This window comes from Chelmon rostratus, chromosome 13, assembly GCF_017976325.1.
Source record: "Chelmon rostratus isolate fCheRos1 chromosome 13, fCheRos1.pri, whole genome shotgun sequence".
Lineage (NCBI taxonomy): Eukaryota > Metazoa > Chordata > Actinopteri > Chaetodontiformes > Chaetodontidae > Chelmon > Chelmon rostratus.
In genome coordinates, this window is record NC_055670.1 from 6,555,020 (window position 1) to 6,581,348 (window position 26,329).

General features: G+C 43.2%; 2 protein-coding genes across 3 annotated transcripts in view; one reads left to right on the plus strand and one right to left on the minus strand.

Moving 5' to 3' along the window:
• The window catches only part of ccnyl1 (cyclin Y-like 1), a 38,079-nt gene extending 34,218 nt beyond the window's left edge, over positions 1 to 3,861 (plus strand). The window contains exon 11 of the transcript XR_006007277.1: positions 3,820 to 3,861. The gene's annotated coding sequence lies outside the window, so the exon portion shown is untranslated. The remainder of the gene's footprint in view (positions 1 to 3,819) is intronic.
• plekhm3 (pleckstrin homology domain containing, family M, member 3) overlaps positions 1 to 26,329 on the minus strand; it is a 44,831-nt gene that overhangs the window by 8,681 nt on the left and 9,821 nt on the right. For both annotated transcript variants that reach the window (XM_041950035.1, XM_041950036.1), the window contains exons 3-6: positions 23,850 to 24,956; positions 12,314 to 12,459; positions 11,072 to 11,265; positions 5,342 to 5,405 (exon numbers count right to left, since the gene is read on the minus strand). In XM_041950035.1, the coding sequence (XP_041805969.1) occupies positions 5,342 to 5,405; positions 11,072 to 11,265; positions 12,314 to 12,459; positions 23,850 to 24,956 (1,511 nt within the window). The remainder of the gene's footprint in view (positions 1 to 5,341; positions 5,406 to 11,071; positions 11,266 to 12,313; positions 12,460 to 23,849; positions 24,957 to 26,329) is intronic.

Genomic DNA, 26,329 nt, shown 5'->3' on the forward strand with positions numbered 1-26,329 from the left:
CAACTGTTCTGTCACTTTTCAAGCTAAAATGCCAAACAACGTTTCAGCTAGTAAACTGAATATATCTGGCTTTGGATTGTTGGTCAGACGAAACAAGCGACTTGAGGACATCGGCTCTCGAAATCTTTCTTCCATGTTATAGACCAAACAATGAACTGATTAATTGAGTACGCAACTGGTAAATGAATTGATAATGACAATGGCCGAGCTCTTAAAATGAGCCTATTTATCACAAGCTGATGGATGTAGAATAAACAGAATTTATCATCACTCATTGCTAGCAGGTGCAGGCGTCATAAATAAAAACAATAATAACTTTCACACATACGTCACACAATTTCTGACGTTATTCTCTGCACGCCTTGCACTTTTATGCACGTGTGATAATAAATGTTTCCAAGCAGGCAGACCGACAGCCACTGAGAGGGACAGACAGATATGCAGTGCCTAGAAAAACTCCTTGCCTCCTTCCTGGTTTTTGCATATTTTTGCACATTTGCCTCAGTTAATTGTTTCAGATCTACAAACAAAACAGAATATGATTAACTGATTAAACACAAAATACAATTTTCAAATTATCATTTCATTTATTGAAGGGAAAAAGTCATCCAGCACCACCTGGCCCTGTGTGAAGAACTAACTAGTTGTTATTTCTGTAGGTAAAGTGACGATTTTGTGTTTAATCAGGTCGACTTTGGCGTCTATTCAAATTTTGTTTGAAGCTCAAGACAATTAAGTTTGCCAAAAAATGCAAAACTATAAGAAATGAGAAAGGAGACAAATACTTTTTCACAGCATTGTACGTGTCCCCCTCTGCCCAGCACAGCCCACACCAAGCCTAAGCAGCCCCGCTCAGTCCGGTCCAGCCCAGTCCACATGACGAATGGTTCTCCTGATGGAGGCTGACAGGCTCAGTAATTAAGGCCCTCTATAATTGGACTGGGCAGAATCAAACGACTGGCAGCACAGCTCTGGTGGCTGACTGGTGCTCTGGGGGGAGGCACAGAAAGATGGATGGATTCAGATTGACAGAAGTAAATGGACATTCGTAAAGAGAGACAGGGCGATATAAAGAAAACAACTTCTTATGTATGAAGCCTGGATGCAGTCTGACTTTATAGATGTAAAGTAATATGCACCAGTCATATTATCACATTTATTTCTCTAAATTCCAGTTTTCTTAAAACTCCCATATCCCTGCTGTTACTGCTTGCTATAAATATCCAGTGACCATTTTATTAGCTACACCAAAGTAGCACCGGCCAGCATGGTCGCACTGGGACAATCACTCAAACCTCCATCTTCAACCCTTTTAATTTGAACACTCGCCCACATGCGCCAAGGACAACAATGAAGCCAAATATTGATGGCTGTCCTAAGTGTCTGGGCCAACCAGGAGGCAGGCCAATGGCCGGCCTGTCAGTGCTCCAATGGGCATTCAGCATAAGCGGGGTCAGACCAACTACTTTCTCCAATTTGTTGACATGTGGATACTGCAAAATGATGAAAGAGTCCTTATGAGGGGGTCGGAACACCCTTACCAGTCCAAAGATGAACTGGACCAGTAAAAAGATGATTTTCTGTGTGTGAAAACCATCGTTTTTTCAAATAACCATCACCTGTCTTATTTTCCTAATCTTCGCGGCTCTTCGGATGAGGTGGAAACACTAAGAGGAAGAGGAATGCACACAAATGTCCTTTGGTTCTTGAGTTCCTGCGTTTCAACAGTTCCTGGAACTCTTTGACTGAAAAGGGCTCAAAATTCTGATGTGGGTACAGCCCAGACTTGCAGTATCTGGTTCTGTCAGTGAGAGATGCTAACCAGAGCAATGAGACTGAGTCAATGCCGGTAACTTCTGAAAACATTGCACTCTGTAGTGCAAGAAAAACAGACTATTTTAATAATTACGCTAAGGATTTCAACTTTAAAAGGATGTGCAAAACAACAACAGCAGAAGCAGTAGCGGTGGCGGCGGCGGCGGTATCACAGCCAAGATTAAAACACCACGGAAGCTACGAACGGTGCAAAGCTGGAAAATCATTTTTAAGCATATTTATATCATATTCACAGGACCATATTCAAATTATGACCAACAGAGCAAACCCTCCAGATGTATTCACATCCTCTGCTCTCTTTCCCTCCAAACACCCCCCAACACACACACACTTCACCTCCTCTCCCTCCGTCCATCCTCTGAAACTCCTCCCCCTCCAGTTCAACCTCTTTCTCTGCTCCACGCAGAGTCTTTGTGCTCCAAAACCTCCTAATCCCCTAAAACTGCTGTTTAACAGCCGTTCGCCTGCCCTCTCTCTCTCTCTCTCTCTCTCTCTCTCACACACACACACACACACACGCACACACACACACACACACAGACGTGCACACACAGCTCCATTGAGGAACTAGAAAGCCAGCTGGGATTACATGGCTGGAAAGACCAGAGCGAGCTCTGTTTGGATAACACCCTCTCTCTCTGTGTCTCTCTCACACACACGACTTGATGTATGGTGGTTGTCAGTGGATGCACGGCGCAGTCTGTCTTATCAGGGGGTTCCCCAAAGTTTGGAGTAAGAGACGCAAAATTCAAAACCAAACAGAAGAGTACTCCAAACTCCAAAGCCTGGATGTTATTTACAATAATGAAGGGGGTGAGATGAAAGAAACAACATTTCATTAAACTGTGCACTTTTTGCCACATTAACAGCCATTAAATTTCATTGAAAACAATGCAACTATGATGATGCACCGCTATCTGTCTGCAGTATTTACGTTGTTTCATTCAGTATGAGCAGCAGTTGTAGGGAGCAGACGGTTTGCAGCGGAAAATGCTTCCGCCAGATGTGTGTGTGTGAGTGAAAACAAGAAGATTACCGAGCCTTTTTTCCAGCTTGCTTCATGTCGTCTTCACGCTCAATAATCTCAACCAGCAGCAGAAACAAGTACAAGAAAACAGCCGAAACTCTGTTATTGCAAAAATAAAGATGAAGTGTAATCCTAATCCACGTGTGTTGAAGGCGTACATTGTTATAAACAATAATATTTTAATCTCTTAACATCTAACCCATTACTACATTAATAATATTCACATGAGGCTGATTTTTTGCATGTTGTCTTATTTGACCTTATCATTTAACTCAGTGTTGTGAAAAAGCCTCCACATCAACTGAAAACCAGGAGCAGACACTGGAAGTCTTTCTGAGAACCTTTAACATTTACTTAAGAGGCCTCTGTGTGTCTGCACAAGTGTGAGTGGAGAGGCATGCCTGGCATAGAGGGGATGCCAGGGTGTCACTGTGGGAAGCCTGCGTGCACACACACACACAAACACTTTCATACTACTTTAGTCCTTAGCACTCACACAAAACCCTCGAAACAATCCTTAAAACCAGCAGAGGAAAAGGGCAGAGTGTCCTTAGACAAACACATATGTTTTGTCCAAACGAACTGGTTCTTAATAGGGGATATGGGTGGAGGCTATTTGTCGGGAGGTGAAAAGACTAGTGTGGTTCAGGGTTTAGCCAGTGCAGTTAAGCCTTCACTGACCTCTGAGCTGGAACAAAAAAAGCCATGTTGATTAAGAGCGTCATTTTATTCAGGAGGTGAATCAAAAGAAACAAGCTTGTTAATATGGAAAACCAATTAAGAGGCACGGCGCTTGAGAATCTCCGAGAGGCGGGAGAGAGGGGGAGGTGAGAGGGTGAGGTAAAGAGGGAGCTGTGCAGACTCCAGTGAAGACACCTATTGTTAAAATTAGTACTAAATCACCAGTTTGGGGTTTCTGAGTAAACCACAGAGTTTAGCAGGGAATGAGAGTGAAGAACACACACACACACACACACACACACACACACACACACACACACATAACACACTGAGCGTGTGTGAGGCCAAGGGGATGTTGGGAAGAATGGAGGGATGTCACGCTTTGTTTTTCTGCCTGTTGATTCTGAATGTGACCAATTAGTGAAGCAGAGAGACACAGAGTGTGTGGGAGTGGAGGAGGGGGTCCAACCTCTTTCACCGTGAGAGTCTGTGGCCAGAGCTCTGAGTCAGAGAGGGGGGAATGAAAAAAAATGGGGCAGGGTACAACATAATGAACATAATGACAAACAAAAGAACTTTTCAGTCATTTGCGGTCGCTTTCCTCTGACCCCCAACTCAGTTCAACGACTAGATACTGAACCGCTGAAACACCCGGATGTTTCCTTGTTGTTATCTCTGCTGAAACAAGAGTTTCATGTTTAACTGAACACGTTTAAATGCACCTCAATGAATTCTCATAGTAACTCATATTAAAACAGAGTGGGCGGTGTAAGTGGTACACTAGAAGAGATAGAACATTTCGCAAATATGATCAAATCTGCTGATTGATAAGAAATAATGCACAGTGAGGTGTCTTGGTATTGGAGAATAATAGAAGCTGCAGAGTTAAAGGTTTCCACAATGATTTCTTTCCACCGAGACCACTGTTTTCCTGGATCAGGACATTTGAGAGAGCTGACCCTGTTGTAAATAGTGCTATTAGAGGGTATTACCCTCTCTTACTACTGTTATGACATGGATACTTGCCAAAGAAACAAAGGAGAGGTTACGTTTACTTAAAGGATAAGGTGAGTGTTATTCAGTGTTTTTCCTATTGTCAACAAATCCAATAAAAAGACCAACTCCAACAATGTGCTGGTTTCTCTCTCAATATTTTCTTCTCTACTCTGTCTATGGCTCTCAGCTCCACGCCCGTTAGTTCATGCTGAAGACGTAAATCGTAAACAAAAAATCTCAAATGTAAAGTTTCATTTTCCAAATTTTTCTTGAGGACTATTTTCAGCGGTGGATTAATACATATTTGCTGCACTAGTTAGCATTTGTGGCTGCGTGGATGAAAGGATGTGGGATTGAGTCATTACATGTGTTCATAGTACTGGAGGAACACCCAGTACAACAGCGCGGCTCACTGATGTGTTTTTAACAGTCTCTCGACAACAACAGAGCCCTATGGCCGGCAAACATTTGCTAGCGAGGTCGCTAAACGAGCTAAGTTATCAGCCTAGCGTCTGTCAAGCACTGTAGCAGTGCGCATTTTTCTAATGTTTTCTTAGATGGAATAAGAATTTAGCTAATGATTTATTGAATTATTACTAATAATATTTAATAGATTGAATACAGCAGGATTCTGGGCACTGTTAGCTAATGTGGCTAGCTAGCAAATGTTAGCTTGTGAGCATAGCCAGGATGTCTTCATTTGCCTGTGTCTTCTGAAACTGCAATATATAATACATCAATGTGTGTGTGTGTGTGTGTGTGTGTGTGTGTGTGTGTGTGTGTGTGTGTGTGTGTGTGTACCTGCTGCAGGTCGGCCATGGAGTATAGGTGAATGTGCTGTAACAGGTATTCCCTGGGGAAGATCCTGTGAAAAGACACACAAGCAACAGTTTCAATGCATCGTTCTCGGAAGCAGGTCGTGTGTTTGACCAATCAGCAATGAGATGCTGATGAGATACTCCAACACTCCACTTTTCATAAAAAAAGACCGCGGGTGTGGCAGGTAAGGCCAGTTCTGCCAGTTAAATTTCTAAATTGTTAACTGTGATTACAGATTCAAGCCCCATCACTATATTCAGCATATTTTTGTGAACACCACTAATCCATAAAAACCACTATTTCCAGCTTGCTTTTACAACAATAAAGGTCAAGGTGGACTTCAATATAATTTATTGTCATTTTAAAGCTTTCAAAGCTACAAAGTACAAAATTAAGAACAGATATGGTAAGGTCGCAGTTAAGGAACTGGTCTTGTCTTGCACGACCACAGATTGAGATGGCCGCTGCACACCTGTGTGCCACCTGGACCACTGGTGTTCAATTCATGTCTTCTTCAGGAAGCTAACGGAACAAACTGAAAGCAAGTTGAAGTTGAACTTTTTTTTTGCCTTGTTTTGTAAGAGAAACTGGCTCCTAACACCCACTGTGCAGACCAGCTTTCAAATAAAAGTCTTGGTCTTGCAAACATATAAATGTGGAACAATAATCACACGGTGTAGTTAAATATGAGCTTTTCAGTGATTTAATGTTTAACTAGCAGCCTTTCAGTACACGGTGCTTGACAGCGTAGTGGTATTTATCTCGAGTCAGTAGCATTCCATCGTCTATTATGTTTGTCTGCATGAGTGTGTGTGGTGTGTGTGTGTGTGTGTGTGTGTGTGTGTGTGTGTGTGGCTGGCCTCCTCTCAGACCACTAAGATGGATGGCACCATGTTAAATCCTGACTAAGCTGTGATGAGTGTCACCAAAACACAAGTGTGTGTGTGTGTGTATTCATATGTGTGTGTGTGTGATCCAAGCACCTCATGGTGATAAGCACCTCTGATAAACTACCATGTTTGGTGTGTTACCAGTGGTTACCACATCAGCATTCATAAGACAACACACACACACACACACACACAGACGTACACACACACACACACACAGAGCCAATAATCAAACACACACAGGCCCGTCTTTGATTGTGTGGTCACAGTCATCGGGGCACAATCAATCAGTGCCCAGATGAACACGCCCTTACAGTGTGTGCTGATCTTGATATAAGTGCTTGAGAACCAACACATTTTGGGATTAGACTTCAAACAGAAGACGCACAGACCTGAGGAGGTGTGCCAACAATATCTGTGCGACCTGACGGCATTTAATCCCATACTTTATTTCATTGTCGTGAGCACTCTTTGCAGTCAAGCTGATACACCTTTCCCTAAAATTCTGTTATCACTCAGTGAATCTGATCGTGTACCGACAGAGGGAGAGAGATGTATGAAGTCCTGCAAATATGTGTGTGTGTGTGTGTGTGTGCGTGTGCAGGGGTTGGACAAACACATTACAATCTAATGCAAACCAAAACAATATCTCTGCAATAAATCTTATCTTTGTCAAACTTAGAACGTTCAATTTATGTTTACACAATGTCACTAAGTGTTGATACCACATTATTTTGGATGTTGTTAAGTTTGTGGTGTCAGCCCTCATTTAAATATATGAGGTGGATACAACCACACCTACTTCTACCACTACCCCAACCACCTCGTACACTTTCACAACCACCTAATAAACACAAGCTACCACCTTAGACACACTGTGAACCACCTTGTGGAGCCTAGCAAAGACTATTAGGACTAAAGACCTATAAGCAACAATGATTTTCCAGCTGGTTTTCCGTAGGGTTGGGTGGTGTGACGGTATATACTGTGTGATGGTACAAATGTGTCCACCAGTAGTGATTTGGCAATACTGTTTTCAATATAAGATAAGACTTTATTAATCCCCAGCCATTGAAGGGAATAGAAAAATACAAAATACAAGATAAAAGCTGACTATATAGTATATGTACATTTTATATAAGAACTATAAAAAATATAAAAGAAAAAATATACATTGCTATAAAAATATATAAATATATATGTGTCACAGTAGAAAAAAGTAAATATGCATAGGTTGAGTACTAAGAGAATGAAAAAGTAATATTGCACAAGACATTTTGTTTATGTGATTGCAGGCTGAAGTGGACATAAATCACACATCAGTGCAGAAACAGTCTGCATTCGGACGCAGTGCTACTTGAAGCAGTGCTGGAGTTGAACACTCTGACAGCTGTTGCTATGAAGGACCTGTCATTCACAGTGTGTGCTCTGCTACACTCAGGACAGGAGTTCATATGAGAAAACGGCTGGAGTGAGTCTGCTATATATTCGGGGCAGACGGCACAATACAATAACAATACAACTACATAATATTGTGGGAGAAAATTTTGGCCATGTCGCCCACCCTTAGTCAGCCATGGGATTGTGACCCAATAAATGTGTTCGAGGTTGAGGGATTCAAGGAGTTAGTTTGGTACCTGGAGTCCTGAACGCACTAAAAAAAAAAAACACTTTGAGGAGAAGAAGAATGAGCTAAAAGTCAAGCTACCTGTGACCACTGACTGCCGGACAGCTCTCACAAACACACCTGACACTTCATCAGTGCTGACTGGGAGCACAGCTTCCATTATATGCTAACATTTGTACTGGGAAAATCTGTTGAATTTAAGTACCTCCAGTCATAATGTCCAGTGAATATAACTCCTCAGTTAGATGTGAAGATATTCCAACCCTACGCCGCTTCCCCCCGCTGCTTCTCCAATGTCTGCCCTCTCCTTCGCTCCTCTCCGGATTCGCTGAATTCTGGGTTTATTTTGCCCAAACCAGCGATAGTGGTGATTGTTAAAACAGTGAACGTGTGTTTTCCGATGATAAAATGAGACATGCTTCTGTGAATGGGGTCTGGTGGCTTTGGTGAGAGCGATATCGCAGCTGTTTCTGGTTAAACTAAACTCTTTAACAAAAAGGTCTATCTCTGCTGGGACCCTTTCCATAACGTTGTCAGACTCTTACAATAACAACCTGAGTCTTTTAATGGACGTTCATTGATGGCGTGGAAATGCACAGAGGGATTACACTGCAGCCTGTTGCTGCCGTGGCTGACAGCTGCAGCGCTCTCGCTCAATATTGGGCCAATTTCAAAAATTGTTGTCCCCATTATTGACTTAGACACAAACTTTCTCCCATTTGTCCAGGACACTGAAATCTTCCAGGACACGACTGACTGGAAGATGCAGTCCAGCATGCTCCTCAGCGCAAGATTAACCGGTTAGCTACCAGTTAGTGGCTGGTAACAGGTGATAGTATCATGATTGGGTATGAAAGGAGCATCCTGGAAAGGCTCAGTCTCTCACAGCGAGGATGGAGCGAGGTTCAACACTTTGTGAGCACGTGACTGTATAAAGGACGTTGCTACATGGACACAGGAACACTTGGTAAACACAGTTTGTTTGCAAATGTTCGTACACCTTGGAAAACACTAATTGTGATCTAACAACCTCCTACTAACGACCTGTAAATAACAGCCAAACATCCACAGCAAGTCATCTCGCAAGGAGAGCAAAATATCATGTGTGCAGTCAGGGTTTCTGACTTTATGAGGTTTATTTACTGAGATCAATTCACGCCTTGGCTGAACTTTGATAATAAAATAATAAACAGGCTTCAACCTGCATATCAAGCAGGTCAAAGATTTCTTTGCAACGTGCCGTCAAACACGTAACCCTCTGCTAGTGTTTGAGGACTGCTGCACAGGGACAAAGACACGGCGCTGTCTAACTTCCAGCCTTTAGTGCCTCTCGCGGTTGTGTGTACGACGGTGCTTCCGTGGCTCTCCGCCTGTATGCAACAGACATCTCTCTTCAGATCCTCCCTGAAGTAGACTGATGACGAGGGGAAGATTTTAGCGCCATGGCCCTCATCAATCCTGCAGTGTTTGGAAGTGGCGGGGCACTAGCCGGCACTAGCTAATGGGACAGAAGTAAACACACAACTCCATGATGCTGCTCGTCTCCGTGTTGCAACAGAGAACGAACAATATTGGCTGATAAAAATACCAACAGTTCTTGAGAATAAACATTTTTTTAGTGAGACATTAAAACTCTTAAAGAAGAACGAAACAGTTACAAAACGTGCAAATCAGATTTTACAGTTGAAGCATGAGATTCACAGACATATTTGCCTTATCCTGCATACTGCCCTGCAAACACTTATTGTCTTTGTTACTCTGGATCATGCACAGACCTCATTGTGAACAACTTAATTTGCTCTCACTAAGAATAAGAATTACTTGCATGGCTACATACTGCTAGTGGAAAGTGAAAAAAATATGTTTTTTGGGTTTTTTTTGTCAAATTATCCAATCTGTCTGCTGATGTAGATGATTCTCCTTTAGACGCTTGGATCAGAGTGTATTAGTGACCTGGACTGGGGCGAGGAGCATCAATCAGCTCACAGACAAGGCTTTCAGTGCGGGACCCCACTCAGATAAACAGTCACCCCCCCCACCCCCCGACCATCACACAGGAACATAAGCATACAGGCACACATTCTTTATGTATATACAGCATACACACAGGAATGCATGCAGATAAAAGTTATGACAACATGCATGCATGCACTCAGGCACACACGCGTAAACACACGTACGCGGATCATACGAGGAGATGTCAACATGTCTGTGTGATCAAGTGTCCGGTCATCAACAGAGGAACATAACAAATATTTTAGTGTGCCATTCAGTGTGACTCTGATGACACAGGTGGCTAATTTGAAACCTAAAAATAATAGCTGTGTGTATAAAATAATAACAAAAATATCTACTTGCTTACAGTCATTGAATCCCCCAAAACCTTGAATTGAACCTAAATTATTTTGCCTGTTATGGTCAGTCAAAAAAAAAAAAAAGATTTTTGTAGTTACTTCCACCATTATGTTATTTTCTATGTGTCTTATTGCATGATTTAGGTGAACTGACCCTTTAATTCTGCAGGTGTACAGGACTGAATTCTTGCTGACTCGTCTTAAACAAGTTCCTAATTACATCCAACCTCTGACCTATTAGTAAAAACATGTTGAGGCCATTTCGAGCTGTTTATTATTCTTATTCTACTGCATTTGTTTTCCATTTAAGGGACGCTACATAAATCAATCGATACTGCCATTCAGTGGCACCAACAGGACTGATTCATTCAGTTTTTTTTGTCTCTATAATCATAACTTTCTGACCTGCATTCAACAAACAGAGGCAGAATAACCATAGTGCTTGACAGCTGCAGAATAGTTATTAAGGAGAACTAAAAGATGTGACCACGTCACAGCCAATTTCATGTGATGTTTAAGGTTCATACAGCATTTTTCTCAGCTTTCATTTCCTTACAAACCTCTGTGCAGGTCTGATTTCTGAACTGATTTCTTGTCAACTGCTAGATAGTTTGACTTTCGTGAACCTCTTAAAATTATTCAAATACTGTAAAACATGCAAAAAATATCGGCTGAACTGCTCACAAACCCTTATGCAGCCAATGATGACGATTTGGAAGCACACATTGTTTCATTTTATGGGGTCACAAGCCAGAAGAGGTTGGGAAACGGTGCTCTAAATTAAGAGGCACTTTAAAGAAATACCCCTCCTCACCACAAAAGATGCTCGCCGCTGACCTACCTTCGTCTGAGGTCCTCGGCGACGGTCGCTCGGCAGCTGAACAGGTAGGCCCGCAGTGACTGGAGCTGCTGACGGAGACGCAGCACGGTGCTGAGAGGCTCACAGTGCTCGTACAGGCAAGGGTTGAGCTGCTGGACGTCCAGCAGGGGCTCCTCATACACAAACTCCAGGAACTCCTTGGCCTGTTTAGACACCTGAGGGGCGCATCAGCACTGACATCAGGACCACCATCAGGACAACAGACACCTGAGGAATAGTACTCAGAACGTTCTGCAGTTCATGATTGTAATGGCTCATGCAGATCTTACAATACATACAAGAGTCATTTATTTTTTAAACAAACAAACTATAACAGATAATAAGTGGTTAGAGGTGCTGGAAGGCAAATGTTCTTTCTCTTCAGACAGAGCATGGCTAGCTGTTCCCCGTTTCCAGTCTTTGCTCCCCCAAACTGACGTCTCCTGCAGCGTCATATTTAGAAGGCAGACATGAGAGCGATATCAATCTTCTCACCTAACACTTGGCAAGAAAGCAAATAAGTGAATGATTTCCCTAAATGTCGAATCACTTCCTCCCATTTGCAGCAATCTGCACAACAATTAAGAAAATCAGGCAGAAAAAAACGGATCTGCGAGTCTGAAGGTTTATAGGACGTTAAAAGACTGCACAGAGGTTTATAACACTCAGAGGACTTTTCAACTTTGAAAAGTTATCAGGGCGTGAAATTATTTTATCTTTCATCACAACGATCAGCAGGTTGAAAGCAGAAATATGGCATTCCTGTTACGTGAGCTTGCAGGTACTGGATTTGCTATCACATCGCCTCGCTGCTGCACGTCTGTTTGACCTTCTTTGCTGCGGCCCTCTGCACCGCCAGACGGGCTCCATTCAAATGAACGAGAAAAGCGAATAGAGCATTTCTTAGGTAATTCACTTAACAAACTCACATCTCTCCTGTTTATTTAAGCTGAAACTATTTAACCTCTATATCAACACTTTCATTTGAAGAGAATAAGACATAATTAAATGGGATCCAGACTGAGAAGAATTTGGGGACAACTTGAAGACCACATGAAAATGTTACTTGAATTTCCAGGAAAATTTACTTTCTTTTTTTTTTTTTACAGCCCAAAGACACCCTGCTGATGCTCTAGTCACTCATAAAAGCATATTTTCAAAGCTGAACAGTAAATGTGTTGGCATGGTGGGTATTTTCACATAGCTGTGTGTGTGCTTCCCCACCTTGTGTTTGCTGGTGTCCCAGTTGTGCAGCAGGCGTGCTGGGATGAGGAAGGAGTTGTCCTGATGGCAGCTCTGGCAGTAGTACCAGCCGCTGTAGTAGCAAACCTTTGCCTTTCCTCTGGAGAGACCGACTGGACGCTGACACCCTGAGGAGAAAGCCACTGGGTAAGTGTGTGCGTGTGTGTGCTTACATCTTATTAATAAACACATATATGACATGATATGACACTCTAAGGCAGTGGTTCTCAAACTGGGGGGCAGGGGACCTCTGGATGTAAATATTAAATCAAGTTGAATGAAGCTATCATGCTGACCTTTATTTCACTAAAATTCAACTAAGACGCTTATTTATCAGTTGCTCCCCTCATCATAGTTAATTACTGATAACTGGTGTGGGGTGGGGCTTCTGAACTATTTTGGGCTTCTGTAGAGGGGCAAAAAGTTAGAGAATAACTGCCGTAAACCATCTTTAAGTGTCAAAAGTGGGATTTAAACCAACACAACCAGCTGCTATCTTAATGTGGAACAGGTGTGTGCTGATTCATTAGACGCCCTGCACATCATCAGATGACCGCTTCAATAAAGAGATCCATATAAACTGCTCTGTGTGTCTATTTATGTGGCCTAACCGTGCTAATCAGCCCTAAGGAGTCCCACAAGTCAGCTCGGTGTTAACGGTCTGCTGGAGGCAGCAGAGAAGAGCCGCGATCAGGACAGCACAGAGGTTGTAGAGCAAACAGCTTGGTGTTAATATGTGTCAGTTTACTGCCGCTCACTAAATACCACACTAATCCAGCCGAGCAATCCTGTAGATAATAAACAAGATAGTTTAAGTTTAAAAGGACCTCTGACCCCAATAACCTCATTTGGTGTGTCATGATCCATATCCTCTCTCTCTCTCTCTCTCTCTCTCTAATATGGTCTTGACCTGCCCTGTATGAAAAGTGAGGGATCTCTTGTGACTTTGTGCTATTAAATAAAATTGAATAGAACTGAAAACTGAATATAAAAACCAATTATGATTAACCAATCGTGACAAGATCTTTAAACAAAGGTGGTTATTCTGATTAAGGGCATCATTTCCAACTTATTTTAAGTTTACTGTTGGGAGGAAAACATGCACATGATACAAAAAGAAGAAGAAGAAGAAGAAAGAAAGAAACGGGTGCTGGAGTGAACAAACATCACCACAAACAACTGAGTGACACTGAAATGTCAAAATGTGTTTCGTCATGAACAGCAGCGTGCTAAAAACCTCATTCAGCTGGTGGTGTTAACAGATTCTTTGTGCTGAGAGCTTTCAGTGTGCTGACTTTACTGCTTTGGAATAAATCCCAAAGATTGCTTCAAACAGTGTCCTCTTACTGCTCATCTTTACAGATGCTCTTGTACCACACGCTCACACAGAAAAAGCATCCTGACCAGCAGCAAACACAGAAGTTATCTCCAGCAGCCCTTCCAACAAGCCGGGCACTCCCGCTCCCTCTTTAGCGCTGCTTTCCAGCCCACCTTCGAGTGTGGCCTTCAGGAACAGTTGTACGCACGTTTCTTACTTAGTCACCAATTTTAGTTTTGGTGACTAAACTGTATTTAAGTCTTAAAGTCTTTGCATGCTGCATTTTTGTGGTTCAAGTTCTGGTTCAATGATCTATCTTTATATCTCAGGTCTCCATCCACAAAACTAAATGTGGTGTTCTTGAGGAATTGATGCATAAATAATGCACAGTCTCACCGTGATGTGCTATTTGCTGGAGATACAGGAAATAGCAACACCAGGAGGAAGCCCATCTAATCTTATTGTGTCCACTCCCACCCTTAAGCCCCTGAAACCACATGTAGATCTTTCAGTATGTCCAAAACTGTGAGCAATATTTCATTTACTGTTGAAATTCCTTTTCATCTTCATGTATAGTTCATCTCCTAATATTAACATCCGTGTTGGCCAAAAGCTACCTGCCTCAGTCAGCAGAGTCTCGGTTCTTCTGGTAGTCACAACACAGTGGACTTCAGTAAGAAAGCGTTTTGTAGTCCTACAAGACCAACAGATCCTCGGCTCTATTCAGCCTGATAGCTGCCCCACTGTCTGCTTTGTCCTCTAGACTCTTTAAAGTTCATTCTTCACCCAAACACCCGGACCTGGTCTATGATCACACACAAACACCACAGCGCTGCGACAGGTGTCCCTTATCCACACAATCTCAGAGGACACGGGGCCTGGAGGAAAACATTCGCTCTTCAGCAAATGAAGAGAGCTCGAGAAGAAAAGAAACCAAAGATTGTTATCTGGGTTTTGGAAAACAGCAGCATGGAAAGCTACAGAAAAAAGAAACGCAGAAGGACGGAGGAAGAGAGACGTGTGTCAGCCTGTTTGTGCTTCAACACAAGGAACAACACGGACAGAAAAAGGGGAAATAGAAAAAGATGAGTAAAAGGCTATCGAGAGATGAGAGGAAAGAAGGAATTGCATGAAAGAGAAGAGTAAGATCAAACAAGGACAGATGGAGGCAGGCAGGAGAAGTCAGTCCAGCTACTTTTCTATCAACTCAAGAATCTGACGCCTGAAAAAGAGAGACAAAGGTCTAATCAGCACCGAGAGCTGGATTCCTGTTTTATCTGACCAAAAGGAAGAAAAAAACTCCTGCTGGAGCACCAGCCAGCCACACACAGACTGAATGATGAACTTCACAGACCTCTGAAAAACAGATCCATTCAAACGCTACTCACATTTTGTATACCAAGTATTGAGGGTGGACACGTTAACCGATAACACTGAAGATTCAAATTCTGCAAAGCGTCAGATTAAACACAAACTACAAAGAATTCTGTTCAGCTACTGCGATCCATCTTTTTCATTATTGAGCTCGAGTTTACGGGCTCGTAGTTACTCGACATTTAAAAAATGCTAACCCTATTTTCAGTTCAGGCAACCAAAAGCTGACGTCTGGTTCCCGGTTAGCGTTGAGCTCTGCTCGGCGGCCCGTCTCACACATGGTCCCCGTGAAGCTACGCCGCTGCATGGGCTCATTTGCATTTTTGCTTTTTCAGGGGCAGCTCGAGTTAGGAGGCCACAAATATTTTTCTTGAGAATGAGAACAAACTCAGACGTCTTATCACCAGTGCGAGTGACCTCCAGATGTGATCTGGCTGTTCCGATCGCGTTCTGATTGCAATCATTTCTGCCGTTTTCACTGTATCCCTGCAACACTTTATTGAGGAGCAGTTTGCTGAAAATGTCAGTAAGCTATAAATTATCAGCATTCCATTTACCACTTTCCAAAGTTTAAACAATGGAAATTTGTTTTTCCTTTGCATGAAATCATTGCTTGTGGATAAAATGGAAAAAAAAAAGACAACAACAACGTCTTATCTTTTTGAAGAACCCATGATCGAATGCATATGTGTAACTCAGATTTAGGCTAATTACAGCAGTGAGCTCATGCTGTTGTTGGGGTGGATGCTCTTTCAAAAAAAAAACCACAGTCCACTGGTTGGGAGCCAGCAGGCAGAGGGGATGGTCAACAGTCAGAGAAACACTGTGTCACTTCGAGGAAAGAGCTGACCACCAGGCCGGCTCTCTGGCCAACTGTGGCCTCGATTCTGGTCTGCCGCTGTTGGGACCAGAGGAACAAAGACACATACATGTATGAACGTATGTAGCAGGAAAACATTCACTAACTAAATAACAACCTTTAACCTTAACCTCAAATTCTATATCATGAGGACAAGAAGTGGACACACCCACATGTGAGTGCACACACACACACACACACACACACACACACAGAGAGAGAGAGAGAGAGAGGCAAATGTACTTCTACCACAGAGGCAGTCTATAAGGCAGTAAAGCCTCAACAGATAATGCATGTGAGACTGCGGAAGAAGACAAAGGATAAAATGACAACAGGCGCATGAATCTGATGGTGACCTGATCCTGACCAAAACCTCAAGAAGCAGCAAAACAACCTCAGAGAGCACCCTGCAGGAATTCTCACCAATTAGCAGAGAGAACATTTAAGTAGACTGAATCACCAAGGACAGATCGCAATGTTGCATGAACAAAAAACAGCTACAGCACACATTTGTTTTGTCTCTACAGATACCTAACATAACCTGACATAATAAATGAATTAAATGTAAGCAAGCATATATAAGTTTAGAAGTAAGTATACACTTAGTACACCTGTACAGTCTATTTCAATCCAATACAACAGGTCTGCCATAAAGTCAACCTTTATAATGCCTTTTTTGATCAGTGTTTTTGAACAAGGTCACACAGGTGTTAATTAAATTATAAATTAATGCAATTACATGTTGATTACTGAGATCATAGTTATGAGCCTCTTAAAGACAGATGTAACAGCAGGGCTGTTGAACTGGATTGCATTATATTGTGCAGATGTACCTAATAAAGTGGCCTCTGACTGTAAGTATATAGGTAGTAAATAAAGTCTATAACACCTCGAGTCAATAATTCTGTTACTGTGAATAGCTAAGCCAGAAGAAGATGACCTGATTTCCACAAGGAATGAAGTTGAGACACTTCTTCAGTATTCTAAGCAAGATTACTTTTGTATTTTCATCTTTTACAGTTTCAAAATTACCACAAAGGAAAAGAGCCTGAAGCAGCGGTTTGGGCACCCTGCATGATCAGGACTAACACCTCCTTTGGCAACTATCACAACTTGTAAGGGTTTTTTGTAGCCAGCTAAGAGTCTTTCAGTTCCTGTTTGGGGGATTTTGCTGCATTCTTCCTCCAAAAAGCTTCCAGCTCTGTGGAATTCTTGGGTCGTCATTCGTGCACGGCTCTTCTGAGGTCTATCCACAGATGACGTTTAGGTCGGGGGACTGTGAGGGCCACTGCAAAACCTTCAGCTTGTGCCTCTTGAGGTAGTCCATTGTGGATTTTGAGGTGTGTTTAGGATCATTATCTCGTTGTAGAAGCCATCCTCTTTTCATCCTCAGCTTTTTGACAGACGGTGTGATGCTTGCTTGCAGAATTTGTTTGATTTATTTGCATTCATTCTTCCCTCCACCAGTGAAATGGTGTTCGTGCCACTGGCTGCAACACAGGCCCAGAGCATGATCGATCCACCCCCGTGCTTGACAGTTGGCAAAGTGTTCTTTTTATGAAATTCTCCAAAGACCAACCTTCCTACCTACCTACCTACCTATGCTCACGGTGGCCAGAAAGTTCTATTTTGACTTCATCCCTCCACGTGACTTGTTTCCAAAGAGCATCAGGCTTTTTTAGATGCTTCTTTGTAAACTTCTGACGCAGAATTATGTGGTGAGGACGCAGGAAAGGTTTTCCTCTGTGGACTCTTTCATGAAGGTCATACTTGTGCAGGTGTGCTGCACTGTAGAACAGAGCACCGGTCTTTTGCAGTCGATCAGGGGCTTCTATTTGCCTGTCTAGCAATCTAACGAGCGAGAGTCTTCTAGACCTCAGCTTTACCTCCACTGTTCCTGTTAACGGCCATCTCTCAATCAAATTACAAACTAAGGAAATGTCTACCTGAAAACACTTTGTTATCTTTTTATATCCTTCTCCTGCTTTGTGGGCACCAGCTGATTTAATTTTCAGAGTGTGAGGCAGCTGCTTAGAGGAACCAATGACTGCTGATTGTTGGGAGAAGGTTTGAGGTGCATTGTATTTATAAAGCTTTGAAATTTGCATCACCTGGCCTTTCCGAACAAAGACTGTGATCAAGCCATAACAAACTAATTAAGGTCAGAGACTTTGGTAAAGGTTATCTGAGAGCTTAAATCTCTTGGGATGCAAACCTTTGCACCATGCTCCCTTTTTCCCTCTAAAAATGTTGCAGAGGATTTGTGTATATATAAGTAAGATCAAATGTCAAAGTGAGACAGTAAATAAAGTATCAGTAAGTGTGTATAAGTATGTAAGATGAAGTATATAAAAGTAATCTAGCAAGTATTTACAAGCTTTATCAGGTCTTCAGTATCGACAGGGAAGAATACCTCTGAAAAGGCTCACGACCCAGATGGGACAAGTTTGTCAGCTGCTCTTTTCATCAGATTGAAGCAGGGATGATTGCAGATTTTCTACATCACCCTGTTGTGGTCAATGCATTCAACAAAGACGCACATTTTCACTGATGTGAAGCATCTGAAAACAGGCCCAGCCAAAATCAGCCAGCTGTACAACTGCAGCTTCAGCAGTTTCAGACCTTCAGCTCCACCCGACCTGCACCACCTACAGCCAAGAAAAGTTATGGACTCTGCAGTTGTAACACTTCACCACCTGCAGACAGCAAGTCTTTTTTATTTTATATAGCATCTATATGAGTTCACAGAGTGAAGCTGTGTGTTTTCTATCCTCCTGATTACTGTGGAGAAGGAAAAAGAGGGTCCTGACCACACTGTCCATACAATCACTCGTTCACTTGTTCATGAAAAACACTAAACTTGTGTCACTGATATTTAGAAAAGGAAATAAATCTTAATTTGCAACAACTAGCATTTGGTGTTTTAGAATCAATAGGGAGAAAAAACTGCAACAGTTGTAACGCTCACTGCCTGCAGATGGCGCACCTGTTAAAATGCAGTAACACTCTCTTTGCCTGTAGGGGGCGACATCTACATGTCTACACCTGCACATCTAAACAACTGCTGCAGTTTCTTTGCTTTCCTGCAGGTGGTGCAGGTTCATAGGTGTAGAACTGGACTGACCCTGAACAAATTCCTCCCCCTTTTGGAGAATCCTACTGCTGGCTGAATATATATGAGTGACTATGCTAAACATTACGCTTATTAAATCTTGAGTACAGTTAAAAACATCAGTGGAAATAATTGAGAGATTACTTTTTCAACAACAATTTTCACATTCATTTATGGTTTTAAGTAGTACACATGTTGCGCATGTTTTTGACTTCTCCAACGTGAGCGTTTCTCTTTCTTTCATGAATCTAAATTGAATCCATTTTTGGTTTTACGGCTGCTAATCAGACAAAAGAAGATACTGGATGACAACACTAGATTTCGGAAACTCCTGATGGCCATTTGTTCTTATTTTCTGATTTATCGATCAAAGAGAGAAAATAAATGACATCATTTCACTGTGAAAATAATCTGTTGTCTGAATCCCTACAGAATACGCCGTTAAAAAATACAAATAAGAGCCCAGAGTAATTATTGTTATAATTAGTGTTGGCCACCCCACCTGATTTGTACTCAGAGCTACACTACAGGTTCTACAGACCATAGCCTGACATATGATGTACATATGAAGCCTCACATATGGAAATTGATGATAACGAATCACATGTACTCTGTATGCAACATAGTTGACATGCAAATAGTGACCACAATGTTGTTATTATGATTATTATCAAAATCAATGTTATTAGTAGTAGTAAGTAAGTAAAAGCACTACCTCGACCACATTTAACCAATGTTACTGATATTATTTTCCACATTTTCAGAGCTGATGCTACTTTTTTCCATTTTCAGCAATGACTCCAACCTTCATGCCACGTTATTAATTTAAGAAGTAACTCTGAATACTTTCTGCTGCAAACTGCTTCCTCCATTATCAGCACACAGTAACAACTGCTTTCTCTACTCGTCTCTGATCTTTTATGGGTCTCTCTCGGACGAAGAGAAAGGGGGACAGAGGGAAAGATGAATGGGAATTCAAACGTGGCTCAAAGGTCTACCGATTGTACTGCGGCTCTCTGTAGTGAGAGAGGGTCACTTTGACCTGCCCAGGGAGAGCGTACGCTGGAGAGAGAGAGGTAGAGAGACACAGACACGCAGCAGGAGAGAGAGAGATGACATCAGGGCAAAATGGGGCTCCTGCTTTCATCTGCCCGCCGCTGGTTTTAAACCAACACACCTCCGAGAGGAGAGGACGCTGGTGGGTGTGTGTGTGTGTGTGTGTTATGTACATGTGTGTGAATTAAAACTGAAAAGACGCCTGAGCTTTGATGTGTCTCATTCACGCTGACCAAACACTCGAATGAAAATGTGGACAAATGGAGAGTACTATGATTAAGACAGTGTGTGAGAGAGAGAGTTAGAGAGAGACACTGTCTATCTTTTGATGTGAGCCCACCTACTTCCTCGATTCCCTTATATCTACCGATTCCTACTTCACCCGAAGCCCCCCTGTCCAACAGATTCACATGGTCTGTCGGGGGCCTGAGAATGTGCTCCTGCGCAACAACGGGGGTCACCAAACCCGAGGATACACTCTGCAAAGAACGTACGTGTGTGTGTGTGTGTGTGTGTGTGTGTGTGTGTGTGTGTGTGTGTGTGTGTGTGTGATGAGGGGTGACGGGGAGTCACGGTCTTCAAACGAACACTAACCGTTTCCTTCAAAAGGAATCGAAAACGTAGCAGTTCCCATGTGTAATTAGTTGAATACATTTTACATTTTGATGTTAAATAACCAATCACTCGATATGTATGGATGGACGTAGCATGCATATGCAAAGGGCAGACTTGAAACAAGTTCAAAGAGAAATCAGTTGAAACTAAAGCAGCATACTGAACATCAAGAGGTCTTGTTTAGATTAGAGGCTTCGTATAGTATGAACAATCCCACATGCATTCAGGTAAACCACAAAAGATGAATTCCATGAATTAGGTTTATGGGGTTTTGAGGGCCAATATGAGTGTTTACGATTTACCCGTAAATGTTCATGAATAATAGACTACTACAGACAAAGGATCAAGTCCAAATCCATTTAGTACGAACCCGAATACTGTGCAAAGTACAAGAATGAGGGTGGCATTACTTTATTTCTATTTCTCTCAACAAATCCCATGGGAAGACCAAAACCAACATTCAACTCATGGATTAATCAAATAATGGTTTCAGCACTCAGCTTTGGGATATAAGACAAATTAAATTCTTCTTCAGTTGGATTCAGCTGAAAAACGCAGAGAAAGGAGGCGGCTCACACTTTAGTCCGTCTCTGGATACTGTGACTTCCCTATTCTGTCCGTGGCACTGAGGCTCAAACCAGACTAACAGTCACTGTAATAACCACCGTACAGTACATACATCGCATAACAAAGTGCATCTAACAACAGTCGAGCAACACTGACTAATCTGCAGGACTGCAACCAATGATTACTCTCCAGTGAATATGTTGAGTATTTTCCATAAAACTTTCAGTCTATGAAATGGCAGAAAATAGAGAAAAAAGAGCCAAAACCCAAAGAAATTTCCAATAATATCAAGCACAGAAAGCAGGGCTTCACATTTGAGAAATATGTTGTCTAAAGTTAAATCTAAGATCATTAATTCAGAACTTGTGCACAATTTTAAGGATTAAATTTAAACGGTGTAAAAGACTTTGTTTCAGGAGCTGCTGAGTAACACTGCAGGAGACTAAGAACAGATACATTCAGAGAAATGAAGGGGGAGAGAGGGAGAAAAGGAGACAAAAAGAGGGAGAGGCTGTGAGTCTGAATGAACTGGTGAAAGGAAAAAGAAAGAAAGGAAGGAAAAGAAGGGAAATAGTGAGCAGAGGTGTGCTCTGTATAGAAAATGGACGTATCCAGCTGTCCCTCCCATCCAGCTCTACCCAGAAACCCTTCAATCAAACAACTGCGATCAAGCCTAACCACTGTACCATCCCCAGGCCGCTTTCATTCGCTCTCATTCATTCATTCATTCATCCATTTTTCCTCTCCTCCGGTGCTTTAAGCCTACCAATTATCATCAGTTGCCCCCAGACGGCCTCTGTCCTTGTTCCTGTTTCAGCTGGCCTTTCAAACAGCCCTGCATTAATAAGCCAGTTGTTACAAATAAAAAGGGAGGTGAGCAGCGATTATTCAAAGCCCTCCTACGAGAGAGAGAGGAAGCCCACGTTTCACACCCAGGGAGAGTAAAAGCACCGCCTGCCATTTATGGGTCTGTCCAAGGGCCTGGCATGGAGACTAACAGGAGGAACAATAAAGGAGGGAGAGAGGCTGTAATGGCTCAGGATATGAAAAAGGGTACAGACTAAATACTGAAAAACACCCAAAACCACTGACTGACAGGAAACGGCGGATGTATTCAAAGAGACAGCATGCTTCATGCATCTGCTCAACAGGATGAAAATACTGCAATAAAAGCAATGAAACCATTTTTGGCTTCATATCAAATAAGGACTCAAAGTCCCGCTCCAATTAAAAACTCGTTTTCCTTCTTGCTCCATGACAAGGGGAGGCTTTTTCACGTTTGCCTGCTGAACTTTCTGTAAATGTGTGTCCGTACGAGCAGGGTGACATCACAACTAGTCTGGAAGTCGATCGTGGTTCATTACGCCGCTTACACAAGTGTGATGTGGAAGCTCGAAACCTCCAGTTTAACTACACTGACAGTGAATTTTACAGTAGGAAAGACGACATCTTGTATCCAGCAGTTAAACCGTTGCCATGACAAATATTTGCATATTCATAGAATTAATAGATTCTGGCTTTTTCAATGAAGGAGAATGATTAGATAAGTATTTTTTTAAAGTAATTCAACATTTTAGTGAAAAAATCACATCAGACACAAAATATTATTCAAGCTTTTGACAGGATTTGAGTATTTAAACACAGGGAGCCGGGGGTTTGTAATGCGAAGCAGAGGAAACTACTATAAAAGCCAATGGTGGCAGAAGAAACACAACAATGTCACTGAGTAATTTAACATTTATTCATATAGAACTTGGCTGGAAAAAATGTAAAAGCTAATTGTGTGCAGTGGTGAGATGACGAAGTTTGATCCGTTCTTAAGCACATGTTCTGTCTCATCATCAAGTACCTTAATTTTCTGCAAAAGGTATAATATGAGGATTAGTATAGAGTGCATGCTTTATTATAGTACATTATAAACAGCAGAGTGGATTTGAACACAGCTTCAGAAGACTTTCATATAATTTGACTTTCTTAGATTTGGTCCAATAATTCCGCCCTTCATTGTTTGGTTTTAGTGGACAGTGTCCATTAGAGACTGACAGGAAACGATGTGAGACGCTACTGTCTGTCACTCATTGTTAACAAGGAAAGTTGAGGCATGAAATGCCTCCATTATGTCTGTGCAGAAAAAAAAAAACATTTAAGCCTGACTTGACTCCACACCACAAAGCAGTGAAAGGGGGGCACTTTGTTGTGGCGTGTACTGCTGGCCACACTTCCTTCAGTTACACGTCTCTGCCAGACCACGCATTATATTCCCATTCCTGTTTCCTCTTTTCCTGTTGAGACAGGGTCTAATCTTATTTCACTTCAGGGTGACAGTATCACTGAGCTCTGTCCCAGACTCAAACAAACAAACCCAGCGTGAAATGTATCTCTGTGCCTTTAACAGAGCCAGTTAGGTGAGGAGTCGTAAGATTCTGACTGCCATGGTGAAATCTCTAACCTTTGTGGGTAAATTTGTGTTGGAAACATGTGACCAATGTACACACAAACTAATTAGGTGGAAAGAAAAGAGGAAAACATAGAAAAGCATAGTTTTTTTTAGGTTTGTGTGTGTGTGTGTGTGTGTGTGTGTGTGTGTGTGTGTGTGTGTGTGTGTGTGGTCATTTACCTGCACACCTGAAGCTCTGAGCAGTGAGCCCCTTCTCCACAGCCAGACAGGTGAGAATACTGAGGAAACTGGTGGTGACTGACTGCCGCTTGGCTCTCTGGGCCTCCCTCTGTCTCCTCTCCCTGGATGGTTTTGATCTCAGCAGCACTCCCTGGAGGTCTGGAGCGCCTTCTCCTGATTCCACTTCTTCTTGGGCAGGCCTTTGTGCTGCAACCGCCTCCCGCAGAGCCTCCACCCATTCCTGGGCCTTGAGCTGGTCATCCGCCCGAAGCCTGAGTACCTCTTTGGGGAATACTGCCTGGAAGCAGTCCCCTCTATCTGTCCACGGCTCTCCGTTCTCTGGCTCCTGGTCGTGCTGCACGGCCAAGCAGGAGGACAGGGAGTACTGGAGGACAGGCAGGGACACAGACCCTCTGCCCTCAGTAGGGAAGGCCCGGAGAGCAGATCTGGTCAGGACGAAGGTGAAGGTGAGCCAGTTGTTCTGATCCATCAGCTGGTGGAGCAGTCCAGCTTTAAGGACGTCCTGGCAGCACTGGGTGAACAGAGGAAGGGTGGTAGGCCTGCTCAGGACACCAGAATTCAGCTGGAGAGAGAGTGACACCTCTGCTGAGGTGGAGGTGTCGCTCTCACCATCAGGCCGCGTGTCGATCCCCGATGGAGAGGGCGACGAGGAGGGTGACATGGGTGCAGGAAACTTGGCGACCTGTTGGTTTTCCACTCCATTCTTATGCTGGCGGCTCTCCTGCCTCAGAGGTCTGGCCGCCTGCACCTTCTCCCACATCAGCCGCCTCCACTCCATGGCCTCCCATTGGCTCGCCGCCCTCAACTGGAGCCGCGTGCTGTTGAAGAACAAAGCCTGGAGCGTGCGCTGATCGGCGGGTTGAGCGATCTGGCCGGGCTGGCTGCAGGGAGCCGGTGAGATGACGCTCTGGCAGTGTGACAGGGAGTAGGCGGTGCCCAGCTGGCGGTTGGCGCTGCTGTCCAGGGTGTACAGCCGGAGCTCGCAGGGCGTCAGCTCGACGTGGCAGGACGTCCAGCGGCCCCGGGGCCCCTCACGCTGCTCCATCTGACCCTGCTTCACCACACTGCTACTGCTGCTTTTATCAGCTGGACAGAGATACAGAGGGGGAAGCAAAAAAGGGACAAATTAGTGTGAGCGATGCGTGTGTGTGCTCAGGATGAACAACAAGCAGGTTTATTCAGAATTAATACCACTGGTGAAGGTCACATGATCTTCAATGGGCACAAACAGCAGGTCAGATACTATTACCTTTGCTTTAAAAATGTGCCTGTTTTGACCACTGTTTTTTTTCTATCTACATGGAAATTGAATTGTTAAATAAGCCACTTAAGCAATCTGACGGCAGTGGAGGCTGATTGAGTGTGAGTGTGTCTCCTCAGATTTATGTCAGGAGCCGTCGGTCAATGCACTCTGCTTGTCTGGAGGCTGACGACTCTGTGGTGAACTGAAATTTTACAGATCTGTCATGGTGGTTGTGGGACAACTCCAGCAGCTCTTTATTTTTTAGCCCCATCTTTTCCCCACCAGCACCTGAAGCCACGGCAACCTGTTACGAGAGTGACCGCATCGCAGCGTCCAGACAAGCCTCTCGAGCCACTTCCGCACCATGATCCACTTCTGAGCCACTTATGTTGTAAATAATCATTTAGACAGTGAAATGCAGTGAACATGCTACTTCCGACAGAGCTGCAGGGCTACGAGGACACAACAGCACTAAAGAGAATTAGTGCATTTAGTTGTGTTGTGGAGAAACTATGAGTGTTTGAAACATACAGACCAACAGTAAAGTGCATTGTGCTGCAGAGGTGGTGTGAGCAGCTATGGCCATGTTTATGCTTTTTGCCATGACTCTGGGTCTCCACTGTGACTGCTGTGAATCCAAGCTGACAACAGCAGCCATTCTACACAAAGGAGCAACATACAAACTTTTTAAAGTCACCTTTAAAGACTACAGGTGGAGAGGGGTTAGTACTCAAAAGACACTGTCTGTGGAGTATTCCTTTAATAAAGTGCTTTCACGCTGCTGAATCGTTTCAGTTTTCAGCGCACACTTGGGTCAATGCAAGTTCCATTTTTGGCCACAACCATGGCAATGAACTGCATCGTCTGTCCTCTTGGTTTGCATGTGCAGCTTCCTCTCCCTCTTTGCCTGAATTCTCACGCCTCTAATTAGATGGGCCAGTTTCTTACACGACCTAGCTTATCGGAGCCTTATCGAAGGTTTGGGGAGTGCTGGTAGAAGATAACCCTGCGCTGGTGTTCAGAGGTGCTCCTCTGAGAACGTTTCCTGTCACCACAGCAGGAAGAAGCAGTATTGTTAAGGAGGCCACTAGGCAAACTGTCCCACGTTCCTAATCTTAAGGCCAGTGGAACACTCTGCTTTGTCTCCGTTATTTCACTGTCTGCTGCTCAGGAGGCTTGTTTTACCCACATTTATGTCTTTCCTCTGTCTCCTCTT